The 13,397-nt window shown below is 34.7% G+C and overlaps 1 protein-coding gene across 2 annotated transcripts in view; it reads right to left on the reverse strand.

Annotated features, from left to right (window-relative positions):
- LOC110383333 (scavenger receptor class B member 1) overlaps window positions 1–13,397 on the reverse strand; it is a 91,987-nt gene that overhangs the window by 8,449 nt on the left and 70,141 nt on the right. For both annotated transcript variants that reach the window (XM_064042616.1, XM_064042615.1), the window contains 3 exons: window positions 5,261–5,352; window positions 4,608–4,771; window positions 3,159–3,303 (listed from right to left, as the gene is read on the reverse strand). In XM_064042616.1, the coding sequence (XP_063898686.1) occupies window positions 3,159–3,303; window positions 4,608–4,771; window positions 5,261–5,352 (401 nt within the window). The remainder of the gene's footprint in view (window positions 1–3,158; window positions 3,304–4,607; window positions 4,772–5,260; window positions 5,353–13,397) is intronic.

Here is a 13,397-nt window from a genome sequence, read left to right on the forward strand (position 1 = left end):
TGGGATATATGTAAGAACCGGAAGTAATTTTATTAGACCTCTAAAACGAGCTAGATTTTAAATACACATATTATGTAAACGGATCAAATTAATTTATTACGCAATAAAATAATAGAAGAACCTTCAAAATATTTCTAGTAGCAGCTTTTGAAAATATGATGAAAATGAATATTCATCTAGCGCTAAATTACTTTTGATTCCGAGGCTTAGTTTTTATTATTTTTCCGGTGTATGGCACACAAATGTATCTTCTGGTGTACTCGCTCTAGCAAACAGTAATACATTGCGTGCGAACATTTCTGAAATGTCCGCGAAATTGCAACGTGTGTGCGCGAATACCAAATTCATCAATCATCTACTTATAGGATCACACTAAAGACTAAATAGTCGGCCGATAGTTGACTCGATGGTTGGCATTTTTTTTAACGAAAATCTTGACTCCAATCAAGGTTTTTAGTCGGTCTGATACCGGCTAAATATCTGATCTTTGTAATGTGCGGACTATCATTTATCATCATCCTCATCATCCTCCGAGCCTTTTTCCCAAACTATGTTGGGTTCGGCTTCCAATCTAACCGGATTCAGCTGAGTACCAGTGCTTTACAAGAAGGAATGCGGACTATCATTTATCTTCATACTGATTTATGAGCCCAAACAAACTATCGGCCGACTTAAAGTCTACAGATTGCCGGTTCTCTAAGTCGGTAAGTTTCTAGATTTTTCAATGGTTTCTTCACATTTACTTGAAGCTAAAGGTTAACTGTTTAGGAAATATTACTGCAATTTGATGCAAATTTTCCGGTAATCACTAGTCATAAAGCTGAGTGTAGAAAAGTCAACTTTATTGATTGGTAACTTCTTCCAATCATTGCTTAAAGATACATGCGGGTTCAGTCGTGCCCCGAACGAATTACTTCCTATGTTTAAGATAAGGTCTCCCTCGATATTCTTAAATAACGTAGCTTTCTATTGATAAAATATTTTTTCGAATCGGTTCAGTAGGTTCCGAGATCATCCCCTACAGTGTACCTATATCCTTTATGGATATTTTATTCCACAAAAGCTAAAAACTTTTTTGTTTTTTATAAATTATTTTTTTTAAGCAATATGCGCGCGTGCCCTGTACTCGGTACAATATTCTATTTTTGTTTATTTATACACAGAAGCTGACAAGCGTAGCTCACTCATTTCATAAGATAAAACAACTATACTTCTTTATATTATTTAATTTTGTAAAGACGACATAGATCATCATTTGAATAGATCAATGCGTAATAGAGTACAATCAATTATTTATTGATAATAATAGTGGCTTTATTATCCTAATAAATAAGTGTTAAAGGTTAATTGGACATTGGATAAATTAATAAAGATCGTACTGTGATGTATTGTCAGTTTATAAATAACACTTACAGCAAAGTAATTGAAACATAATTAGGTGTTTAGCTACTGTTAATAGGTACAATATTGACTATTGTACGCGAATCCCTACTAATATTATAAATGCGAAAGTAACTCTGTCTGTCTGTTACGCTTTCACGTCTAAACCACTATAAACAGATTTAAATTTTTGGTACAGAGATAGAGTTGACCTTGAGAAAGAACATAGGATAGTTTTTATCCCGGACTTTTGAAGAATTCCTTTGGAAACGCGATATAACCGAACTCTATTCGGGTGAAGCTAGTAAATCTATAAAATTGATATTTGGCCGAAAGCTCGGGATATACCTAATAAGTCTATACTAATATTATAAAGCTGTTGAGGTATTAGTTTTTTGCTTGAATGCCCTAATCTCAGGAATTATTGCACCGATTTGAAAAGTGTTTGTGTTAGATAGCTCATTGGACTGGTTGACGCTTCTCGTGACCAGAAGGCTGGCTATTACCTCGGACAAAGGATCAGCATGGCCATCCAACGAGGTAACGCTGCCAGCCTCTGGGGCACGCTCCCAGTCGACAGCGATGGGGACGAATTTTTTGACGCTTTTAGTTTTAGTTTTTGTAAATTGTTGTGTAAATGTGTAAATACCTTTCTTAATTGGCATATTTGTAATCTATCTGCTGTTCGTTAGTCTCACTAAAACTCGAGAATTGCTCGACCGATTTAACTTTTTTTGGTTTTAAAATGTTTGTAGAGTTCCAGGTAAGGTTTAAACGATTCGAAGTTCGCGGGATCAGCTAGTCTATATAAATAAAAATGAATTGTTGTTCGTTAGTCTGATTAAAACTCGAGAACGGCTGGGCCGATTGAGCTGATTTTGATTTTAAAATGTTTTTAGAGGTCCAGGGAAGGTTTGAACGATACGAAGTTCGCGGGATCAGCTAGTATTGGTATAAATATGTACCTAGTCTAACAAATGCTCATGATGATGAACGGAAGAATTCAACTGTCAATTTCACATACAACAAAGAATCAGTTTGTAACTAAGTTTCGTCAACCATCTATGGACTTAACCCTGCAACTTGATAGCTAAGTAAGCCAAGTGTGAGTGCCAAGTTATTGCTTATTGCTCAACTTAGGCCAAAGGTGCCGTGTTTCCTTTGGTTAAGCAATGTGAATGGAAGTTAGGATGCAGAGAATATCATATTGCTTAGTTAAGTTAATATATTCTGTCTTCATCTGTTTGGCTGTTTAATGTTGTAAAGATCAAGTTTGTATTTGTGTAGGATGTTTCTCGAACTACAGAACTGGTATCTGTACTGATAGTAGACATTACACTGAAGAGTCTGTTTCTCTTACTTGTTTAAACGGGAACTATTGGTTTGGTTTGGAAAATCTTATCTTCAGTGTGAGATAGACCATTTATCGAAAAGCTGAGAAGTTTAGTTTTTTACTTAATTTTCACTAATAAGTTAACAGTATTCTTGCAAATGTATTTTCTACGGCGGAAGTCAAAAGCCTGCCCGATTTTTTCCCTCTAACTAAAAATAGGTAATTATGAGTGGTAAATTGTCTGTTTAAGGGCTCAATTATCAGGTAACTTCTATATGAGGATCAAATAATATAGCGGTCTACCATATTTTCTATACAAAAGCTGTCAAACATATTCTTTAGATAAAAGTCATCAATCAGAATGCAAATAGATAAGATTTCTATCGGATCCACGTCCGTCCATTACCGCGAAAAAATCCAATTTTTTTATTTTTTAGAAACTTACCAGCATAGCAATGTGTGGCAGGTAAAGAGTGTCATTCTCCTGGTTTCCCTCCGACAACTCCTCGACCCAGGTGAGCGGATGCAGAGGAATGGCCGACAGAGTAGCATTGTCGTTGAACTTCGTCACTTTGTGTTCTAGAAATTCTCTGTAAAAATAAAAAAATAATGAATAGGTAGATAATTTTTTTTTATTTATTTATCCATTTGATTTAGACTTCAGGGCCCATTATTAAGGTAATTAAATAATGTTTGAGGATAGATTTGAAACATAGACATCGCTTTAATTATTGCCCATTTTCACCGACAACTTAAAACTTCCGTTTTTCTTAAAACAACAGCTGTTTATTATGAACTGACGTTTGTATTGTCAATGAACTTAGGCTTGAGCTTGTTACTATGGGTACGAAATTTTCGTAAGTATTAAAAAACACTAGCTGCAATTTCAAAATTCTTCGCTATGTTACAACGAAATTGAACATTTGTACTGACCTGCCAGTGTTTGTCATTGCTGCCAATTGATAAAAGAATCTTAATTTTTCTGTATTTATTGAAAGATTAACATTTGTCAGTGAATATGAGTTGTGAATGAGTTTAGAGATTGCTCATCTACAATTGTGTGTTCCGCGGATTTTTTTTATATTTCTGCATTTATCGAATTTTTATTCACATAAAGCATTTAAGTACCTAAGTATTTCGTAAATGCAATAATTCTTAGGTATGACATGTAAAAAATACAAAGTATGTAGGTAAAGTGCCAACTGTAACATTAAAATAATTACCAAGACAATAGCAGAATTAATATTATGTATGTATTTACCCACTTTTAATAAGTTCTATGAAAAACAAACAATTAAAGCAGTGAGAAATAATTGTTTTAACTTATATAATAATAAAAAATATATCTCTAATTAGTAGTTTTATAAAAAAATAAGTGTTTTAAGTATAATGTTACCAAGTAATTATGTTACTCATAAATTAAGTTTATTTTCTGACTGAAAGGATTTTTATTATAATAATATGTAACTTTTTAATTAAAAAAAATATTTTTTATATTAAGATTTCATTCTACAGTAAACCATATTTTTATGCGGATGCAAAAACAGATATATATAAGACTGTCAGAGTAAAGTTGTACATCTAATTTTAATCAGTTAGAAAAAAAGAGATATTTAAAATTTGGTATAAGCAAATTATTTAATTATGTTACTTAAGAAGTTAGTTTATTTAGTAGCTAAGTACCTAATTATGTTACTTATGGTTATCTCTCGTGAAATATATTTTTTCTGTAGGTAGGTTTCGTTTTATATATACGTTATTAGAGACTAAACCATATTTCATACTAACCTATATAAAAATAGATCAGCCGTCAGATTTTTTAAAAATATGTTACTTTTACTTATAGTAGAGTCTTTTAAAATATTTAATTAATTACTATTATTTAAAAACTTACCTATAAACATAAGGCCCAACCTCTTTAACCTTGATCTTGCTATCAATACCAGACATATACTCTTCGGCATTCGTAATGTTGAACAAGTAGACCTTGGTATATAACTCCACTTCCGGTTTCCGCCACATTTCGAAAATCTCACCACCATCAGTTAGCATTGCTTTCTGAAAACATAATATACAGTTTACATTAGCATATGCATAGATAAATACTAACTTAGGCTTTCCTTTCTAACTAATCAGAACAAAATTCAGAGTATTATTCCTTTCCTTCCATATTTCAGAGGCAAACTTGCAAACCAACTCAACGGTGCGGTGGTGAAAATTACAATATCTAGAAATGAATTGTCAAGGAATTTCAATAACTCAGTCTCACTGAAATATTCAGTGAATTCTCAAAGTTAGTGAACTGACAAATATAAAAATGTTACAACTATGAATTTGGTGATAACTTCATAAATATTATTAGGTATATTTCCATAGATAATCGGACCGATTTTGTAGGACAACGTTATTATCATTTTCTGACCGACTCTCTGTAGGATATGTGCGTTGCACTATTGCTATCAGTATGCTCTATCTATTTTTCTCCTACAAAAAATCGGTCACCGATTATACTACCGGTCGTGAGCCTAAAATTGTAATTTAACCTACCTGACTGAAGAAGAAATCGTAAGGCTTCAAGAACAGGATAAAGCAACCGGCTGCTAAAGCGAAGAAACCCAGCATCAACAGAATAAAAAGACCTGAAACAAAAGAAAAACATCATTAAATATCTGTACCATACATTTTACTTTTAGTGGGAAATCATCAAATGACCTCGCTGTGGGTGCAGCGTGAGGGAGTGTCAGACACTTACTGACTAAAACCCACCATGTTCCTTCTGAAGCCCGTTATGTACCAGGGCCGCGGTAACTCACGCGAACAATCCCGCAGCCCATACTATACTAATATTATAAAGCTGAAGAGTTTGATGAGTAAGCTAATACTCTAGGCAAAATTTGAAAAGTCTTTCAGTGTTTACATAGCCCCATTTATCAAAGAAGGCAGTGGTTTACATTCAATCTTGACAGCAGTCATTTTTATATAACAATTCCACGTCAGAGGCCGTCAGGAGGATTTGAGAAAACTCTGACACGGCTTGTTAGGTGATTAAACTTGCAGCTCACTCGAAAAATAGAAGTATGTAAGTATATTACAATGATAATGATTATTTAACAGTCACAAATACTTAGCCTCTTAAACATCTTCAAAAATATATTTTATTACCTAGATAGACTAGTTTCAAGAACGTGAAGATTGGTCACGTGAAATAACAAAATTATTACAGAATTATTCTGAACATAAATAATTAGGTAATTCCGGCTGTATTTTATATTAAGGCTAGATTATTATGAAAAAAATATTTACTAATATGTATTAGCCTTCATTTAGCAATATCTCCCGAGCCTTTTCCCAACTATGTTGAGGTCAGCTTCCAGTCTAACCGGACGCAGCTGAGTGCCAGTGTTATAAAAGGAGCGACTGCCTCTCAGACCTCCTCAACCCAGTTACCCGGGCAACCCAAAACCCCTAGGTAAGACTGGTTCCTAAAGATGTTCAATGACATGCGGGACCTACAGTTTTTTGACTTTACCTTTAACTTTGAATAAGAATTACCTTAAGATTTGGTGACTAACAAATGGTACCTTAATAAAATATTTTTTTCGTTTTATGGGTCAACAGTTTTGTAGATTTTACGACTAAAATTCTATAATGTCACAATCTTGTAATAAAATGAGGATGATAATTAACCGATTTTATATTGTTTTGGATGCAAAAAAATAAAATATTTTGATTATTGTCAAAATAATATGGCTAAGTAACAGCCATGCGAGTCGATTGATCATCAAGAATAGTACTAATACTTAAGTTTTATTTACAAACATATTTTATGTCAGTTGTATATATCTATGGGTCATTGTTTCCCGAGAATAAGGCTGTGTAGGTACAAACCATACTGACTGTCTGCCGACGAACAAACTATCGGCCGACTGAAAGTTTGCAGTGTGCTCTAAAGATAGCTTTGTAGTTATTGTATCCATTGAATTGTTTAGGTATATAAATTCCTTACCCATGTTTTAAGATGAAAATCAATCGGCTGTGGTTTGGTAAAAAGGTTGATTGACGTCATATCTTATTTGTTGTTTATATGATTCAAATTCTGAGGTGGGAACTACTTCCCACATCTGTATTAAAAAGCCTGTATATTATTACATGTATTGTAAACCTACATTATTACAAACCTACCTACATTATAAGTTGCGTCAAAAAACGTAAATACATAGTCACAAAGTTTGGCTACCTGTGTATTTTGTATGGTATGGCCTTTATAATGAACTAGCCGTTTCCCCGCGGTTTCTCCCGCGTCCCGTGAGATACTAATGCCCTTACCGGGATAAAATATAGCCTAAGTTACTCGGGAAGAGTGTAGCTTTCCAACAGTGAAAGAATTTTTCATATCGGTTCAATCGTTTCAGAGCTTTCGGAGCCAAACAAAATAGTGTTTCTTTGTTATATTAGAGTAGATTAGTGTAATAGTGACTTTCCTTGCGTTAATAAGAAAATTCCTAAAAAAAGATGGACTTTAAAATACCTAGTACATAAAGAAAAATAGCTACATAGATGAGGTTTTTATCGCACCATCTCCGCAGTTATAAAACATCTATTACAAACCCACTTAGAAGTCAATGACCTTTACTATACGTATATATAATAATAGCCAGGTATATCATTAATAACAAATTGATTCGAACCATTGGAAATTTTCCATTGTCAAGAACAAAAGACTATCGGTATGTATCAGCTACGTTTCTATACTAATATTATGAAGAGGAATAATTTTTTTGTTTGTTTAAAGGCTCCAAAACTATTAACCCATTTGAAAAATTCTTTCACTGTTGGAAAGATACACTCTTCCCGAGTAACATAGGATATATTTTATCCCGGTACCGCGGTTGAAACTGTGGGAAAACAGCTAGTCATATGGCTAGCGGTATGTGGAATAGTAGATAGAGCTTATAGCTAAGTCAAACCTGCATGGATCGATTGATTATAAGGTTAAGCAAAGCTTAATGGCGCGGTCGATCCGTGGATGGGTGATTGTCATGACGAGTTCTTCCGTGTTGCGGAAGGCACGATAAACTGTAGGTCTCGGCTGTCATTGAACATCTTTGGCAGTCGTTACGGGTAGTCAGAAGCCATTAAGTCTGACAACCAGTCTTACCAAGGCGTATTGGATTGCCCGGGTAACTAGGTTGAGGAGATTAGATAGGCGGTCGCTCCTTGTAAAACACTGGTACTCAGCTGCATCCAGTTAGACTGGAAGTCGACCCCAACATAGTTGGGAAAAGGCTATGCAGATAGTGTATTTTTCTTGCAGAAATTATTGATACGCGCAATGGTTGATGGTCGAATAAAAATATGCGTAATTTGAAAATCTAAGGTTACTTAATTATTTTTATTGAACTTTAAGTGTATCAATTAAAATGTATTAAGACATCTATATCCGTACTATTTAGCCTTGTATTTGTTTGTTTATCTATACTTATCCTCGTTGTTATATTATGCCAATGTTTGTTTGTTTGTAAAGCATTCAGGGTGAAACTAATTTGGATTAAATTTGCATCTCTCTATCACTCTAAGGTTTGCTGTTAGAGAACCCAACTCTGGATTAGGCTCGCCTTTGTACATAACTTCTATGTACCTATTGTGTTTGTGTTTAAATATGTTTTGCTTTTGATTTTTTTGATTTTTTAGCCTCGGTTTCACCCGCATCCCGTGAGAACTACTGCCTGTACCGGGGTAAAATACCTATAGCCTATGTTACTCGGGAAGAGTGTAGCTTTTCAATGGTGAAAGAATTTTCAAAACAGTTCAGTAGTTTCGAAGCCTTTAGGGTTCTCTTATATTTTATACTAGCTTCCGCCCGCGGCTTCGCCCGCGTAGAGTTCGGTTATATCGCGTTTCCAAGAGAACTCTTCAAAAGTCAGGAATAAAAACTATCCTATATTCTTTCTCAAGATAAACTCCATCTCTGTACCAAATTTTATTAAAATCAGTTCAGTGGTTTAGACGTGAAAGCGTAACAGACAGACAGAGTTACTTTCGCATTTATAATATTAGTAGGATGTTACTCGGGAATGTTGTAGCTTTTCAATGGTGAAAGAATTATCAAAATAGCTCAGTAGATTCCGAAACTTTAGGGTCCTCTTATATTTTATATTATGGGTCTCTATTATAATAGTATAGAAGTAAATATTTGTAAAGATAAATGAAGCAATATATTCAATTGAATCAATTTGAAAATAATTGAGAGGAAATACCATTCTTAATCATGCATGATAGTTATTTCAATTTCTTGGAATCAAATACTGGCTTACATTATATCGCAATTCGCATAAATTGCCATTGGAAATTATCTATACGTTTGCTCTATTTCCATACTAATATTATAATCGGACGAGTTTGTTTGTTTGAACGCGCAAATCTCAGGAACTACTAGTTTGATTTGTAACATTCTTTCAGTGTTAGATAGGCCATTTATCGAGGAATAAGGATACTTTTTATCCAAGTGTGCGGAGTAGTTCCTACAGGACGAAAGTGAAATCGCTAAAGGAAGGTAGTCTTAGATGTTTTTATCATCTGTCAACCCTTCTTTCAACTATGCTATCCAAAGTTCATACATGAGAGTTTCACATGGAGCGACTGCCTATCTGACCCCCTTAACCCAGTTGCTAAGAAGATACCCCTTACTTAGTAAGACTGGTTGACAGACTTTCTATAACTTAAAAGAAAAAACTAATATGATAACGTATTTAGCACTATATTAGTGGACCGGTTTTAATCAATTTTTAATAAATAATTTGCATGATAATAGTAAACAAATTCATCTAAATAAGACTAACTAAAACCAACCTTCTATGTAACAAAATAAAGTCTACTTTTAACTGGCAATTTATTCTAACAGTATAAACTCAAACGTTGCAAGGGAAATTGTATCTTATGATATAAACAATAAAGTGTATGTTTGTATGAGAGTTAATTTTCAAGTTCAAGACTTACCGGCCTAGTTTTAAATATATAGGAAATAATTTAAACCGTAAGGAAGATAAAATACTTAAAGAATTATGACATTCAGATGCGTAAGTGTCATTTTCCGGGTTCAAGTTTATTCCAAGTCATTGTATACTTTGTAAAGATGACATTTTAAAACCATTCTAGATATATGATATAATAATAATGGCATCTAGACTCTAAGGAGATCAGCCAGCGGCGCAGGACATATTAGAGTGCACAAGCATTTGCTTGGACACAGGTGCACTCACTATTCCTTCACTCTCATATGAGACGGCAATCCAACACCACCGGAAAGAGTTAGGCGCAGGACCGACATTTACGTGCTCTCCGATGCACCGGTGTATCAATCACCAACTTCCAGACTACGGGCTGCTTTGTGAATGTTTTTTAAAACCCTCAAAGTGATTTCGACCCGGGAATTAAACCTGAGACCTCGTGCATAGCAGTTGCCCTATACGACCACTAGAACAACGAGTTACTGAGAAGAACCACTTAAATAACTTGGGTTTAGTTTCAGGTTAAATAGTTAAGTATGCATAATACCAGTTAGTGATCTGCCGGGGCTGCGGAATTGTTCGCGCGAGTTACCGGAATAAATAATTATAATTGTTGCGGAATTGTCTTGGTACATAAAAGGCCTACGACGGAACACGACGGTTTTAGTCAGTAAGAATCTGACACTCCCTCACCGCTGCTAACCCACAGCGGGAGGGGTCATTTGATGATTTTTGACGTCGTTAAAAAAACCAGTTAGTGATTTAACCGGTTAATCTGGTCTTTGAACTTACTAACTAATAAATGATGAGACCGTTTGCCAGACAATGGTTTAGAATTTGGATCTAGCTGGACTTGATTTAAATATACATCTGTCTGTACCTACTAATATAATATAGAGGAAACATTTTATATATAAAAATATAAATTATGTCGTACAGTCTGCAATCCCTGAAAAAAAGTAATATCAACATTACTATAACTACGGATAAAAAGATAACTTTAAAAAACCTTATTTTAGTGATGCTCCTTAAAAGGGTATTTTGATATATTTTTTATAGCGATGGCAAAAGTCATCAAATGACCCCTCCCGCTGTGGGTTAGCAGCGGTGAGGGAGTGTCAGACTCTTACTGACTAAAAACCGTCGTGTTCCGTCGTAGGCCTTTTATGTACCAGGGCCGCGGTAACTCTTTAGAACAATCCCGTAGCCCTTTATTGGTGCCCCTACCTTGAACTTAAACGGTATCAAAAACGCGCCAAATCATATTTCCTGTCAGTCAAAACAAAATTTTGACATTGACATTGACAGATATCATAAACATGTTTTTTTTTTTAATTATGGACATGCAAATGCGATCACTCAAACTTCCTAGTAATAATTAGTATACAGTTAAGCGATTTTTTAAGGTTACGGTCAAGTCAGAATTGGTTAGGCTTGCATTTTAATTAGTTTTAATGACATACTGACCAATTCATCTGTAGTAATATAATAAAGAGGATTTTTTGTTTGAAACTAAAAGGCTTTTACTGTTGGGAAGCTAGATTATAACCAGGTGCAGAAATTGCAGAAAGCGAGTAAAACCGAGGGAAACCAGCTTTTAGATAATCATCATCTGCCTAGCCTTTTCCCAACTATGTTGGGATCGGCTTCCAGTCTAACCGAATGCAGCGCTGAGTACCAGTGTTTTACAAGGAGAGACTGCCTGTCTGACTTCCTTAACCCAGTTACCCGGTCAACCCAATACCCCTTGGTAAGACTGGTTTGTCAGACATGCTTGTTACGACTGCCAAAGATGTTCAAATTAGACCGACATTTTATACGATGTGAATTTTAACCTTATTTAAATAAAATTAAAAATCAATTTGGCTTATCAAGCACTTTGATACGAATTTTAGACTTTGAACACGGATCCAAAGTATATTGATTTATATTTTAAAATTTAAACTTGATCGATGATTTAAATCATTCTGAGAAAAAACTAGTAGAACATCTATATAAATAAATAAAATATTGCATAATCATAATGATCAATCAAAGAATTCGAAACCAGGACAAGTCTCCGATTTTTTGTATTTTATTCTTAAGTTATAGAAAATGAGTAAAAAAAAATGCAAACGGTCATTTACAAACGTACAAAATTAACATATTTAAGATCACATAAAAAATGGGCCAATTTGAAAAATAATGACCTAGAAAAAGGCTCGGTTTTTCCAAAAACTACTTAGTGTGAACATTAGTTTTTTTTTATGTTGGTAAGATATTATACCTACTTATTACCTAGTTTATCCTGTCGAAAATCCTCTTATTTATTATTCAACGATATCACAATAATAATTGCTATTAAGAAGCCTTCTCAAAAACGGTCACCCATCCAAGGCCTGACCGCAGAAATAACGATAAACTCATAAATCAAACACATAAGCGGTACCACACTACCTATCATTAGAAAATTTCGCATTGAAAAACTGGTCACCCATCCAAGGTTTGACTCCGGAAATGTCGGTTAAACGGTATTAAATTCTGAGTAGTAATTAGCAAGGAAAACCTTGTGATTATCATTTGAAATATATGATGATGTAGTTGCTATTTATAAGGTGTAAGGGGGTAAACCAACATCATTTCCCGAGCCTTTTCCCCAACTATGTTGAGGTCGGCTTCCAGTCTAACTGGATGCAGCTGAGTACAAGTGTTTTACAAGGAGCGACTGCCCTATCTCCTCAACCCAGTTACCCGGGCAACCCAATACCCCTTGGTTAGACTGGTGTCAGACATACTGGTTTCTGACTACCCGTAACGACTGCCAAGGATGTTCAAATGACAGCCGGGACCTACAGTTTGACGTGCTCTCCGAAAAACAATCATTGGTGTCCAAGATATACTTAGAAAGTACATACAAACTTAGAAAAGTTGCATTGGTACTTTCCTGAACCTGGAATCAACCCCAATTTTTTTACATAAGAGGTTGGTTCTTTACCCACTAGGCCACCACGACTTTTACGATTATAAAGCTGAAGAATTTGTTTGTTTGCACGCGCTAATCTCAATGTCAAAAATCTATTTGACATTGAAAATGCTACACTGGTATTTGGCATGTCATAACCTGATACATACTTAAAGGTACCTTAACCTCTAATAGTAATTTATATTTGACCATGTTACAGCCTTTTTATCGTCCCACTGCTGGGCTGCGGCCTCCTCTCACACGGAGAAGGATTGAGCATTGATCACCACGCTTGCTCAATGCGGGTTGGTGATTTCAGACTATAGTCCAGGTTTCCTCAAGATGTTTTCCTTCACCTTTTTATCAGCCATTGGTGTACAACATATACTTAGAAAGTACATACAAACTTAGAAAAGTTGCATTGGTACACATACTCGAGAGGTTGGTTCTTCACCCACAAGCCACCACGACTATATCATATTTCATTGACCATACTTTATATTATATAACCTTTATAACCCATAAGCGATTTGCTTCCGACATTTTTAAATTTCACGAAGGCGTTTGCCAAAATACCCAAGGTTTGCTTGTCATTAGATATATTTGAAGATTTGGCTTATATAATAATCTGTGAAGGCTATCGAGTTATTTTTAAATCTTAATCTTGAGTATTATGCAATTTTTTGATTGATAAGGAAAGTTTGTTTGTTCGTTCGTTGTGATTTTGTGGTGAAAT

The sequence above is a fragment of the Helicoverpa armigera genome, chromosome 29 (genome assembly GCF_030705265.1).
Source record: "Helicoverpa armigera isolate CAAS_96S chromosome 29, ASM3070526v1, whole genome shotgun sequence".
NCBI classification, from domain to species: Eukaryota; Metazoa; Arthropoda; class Insecta; order Lepidoptera; family Noctuidae; genus Helicoverpa; species Helicoverpa armigera.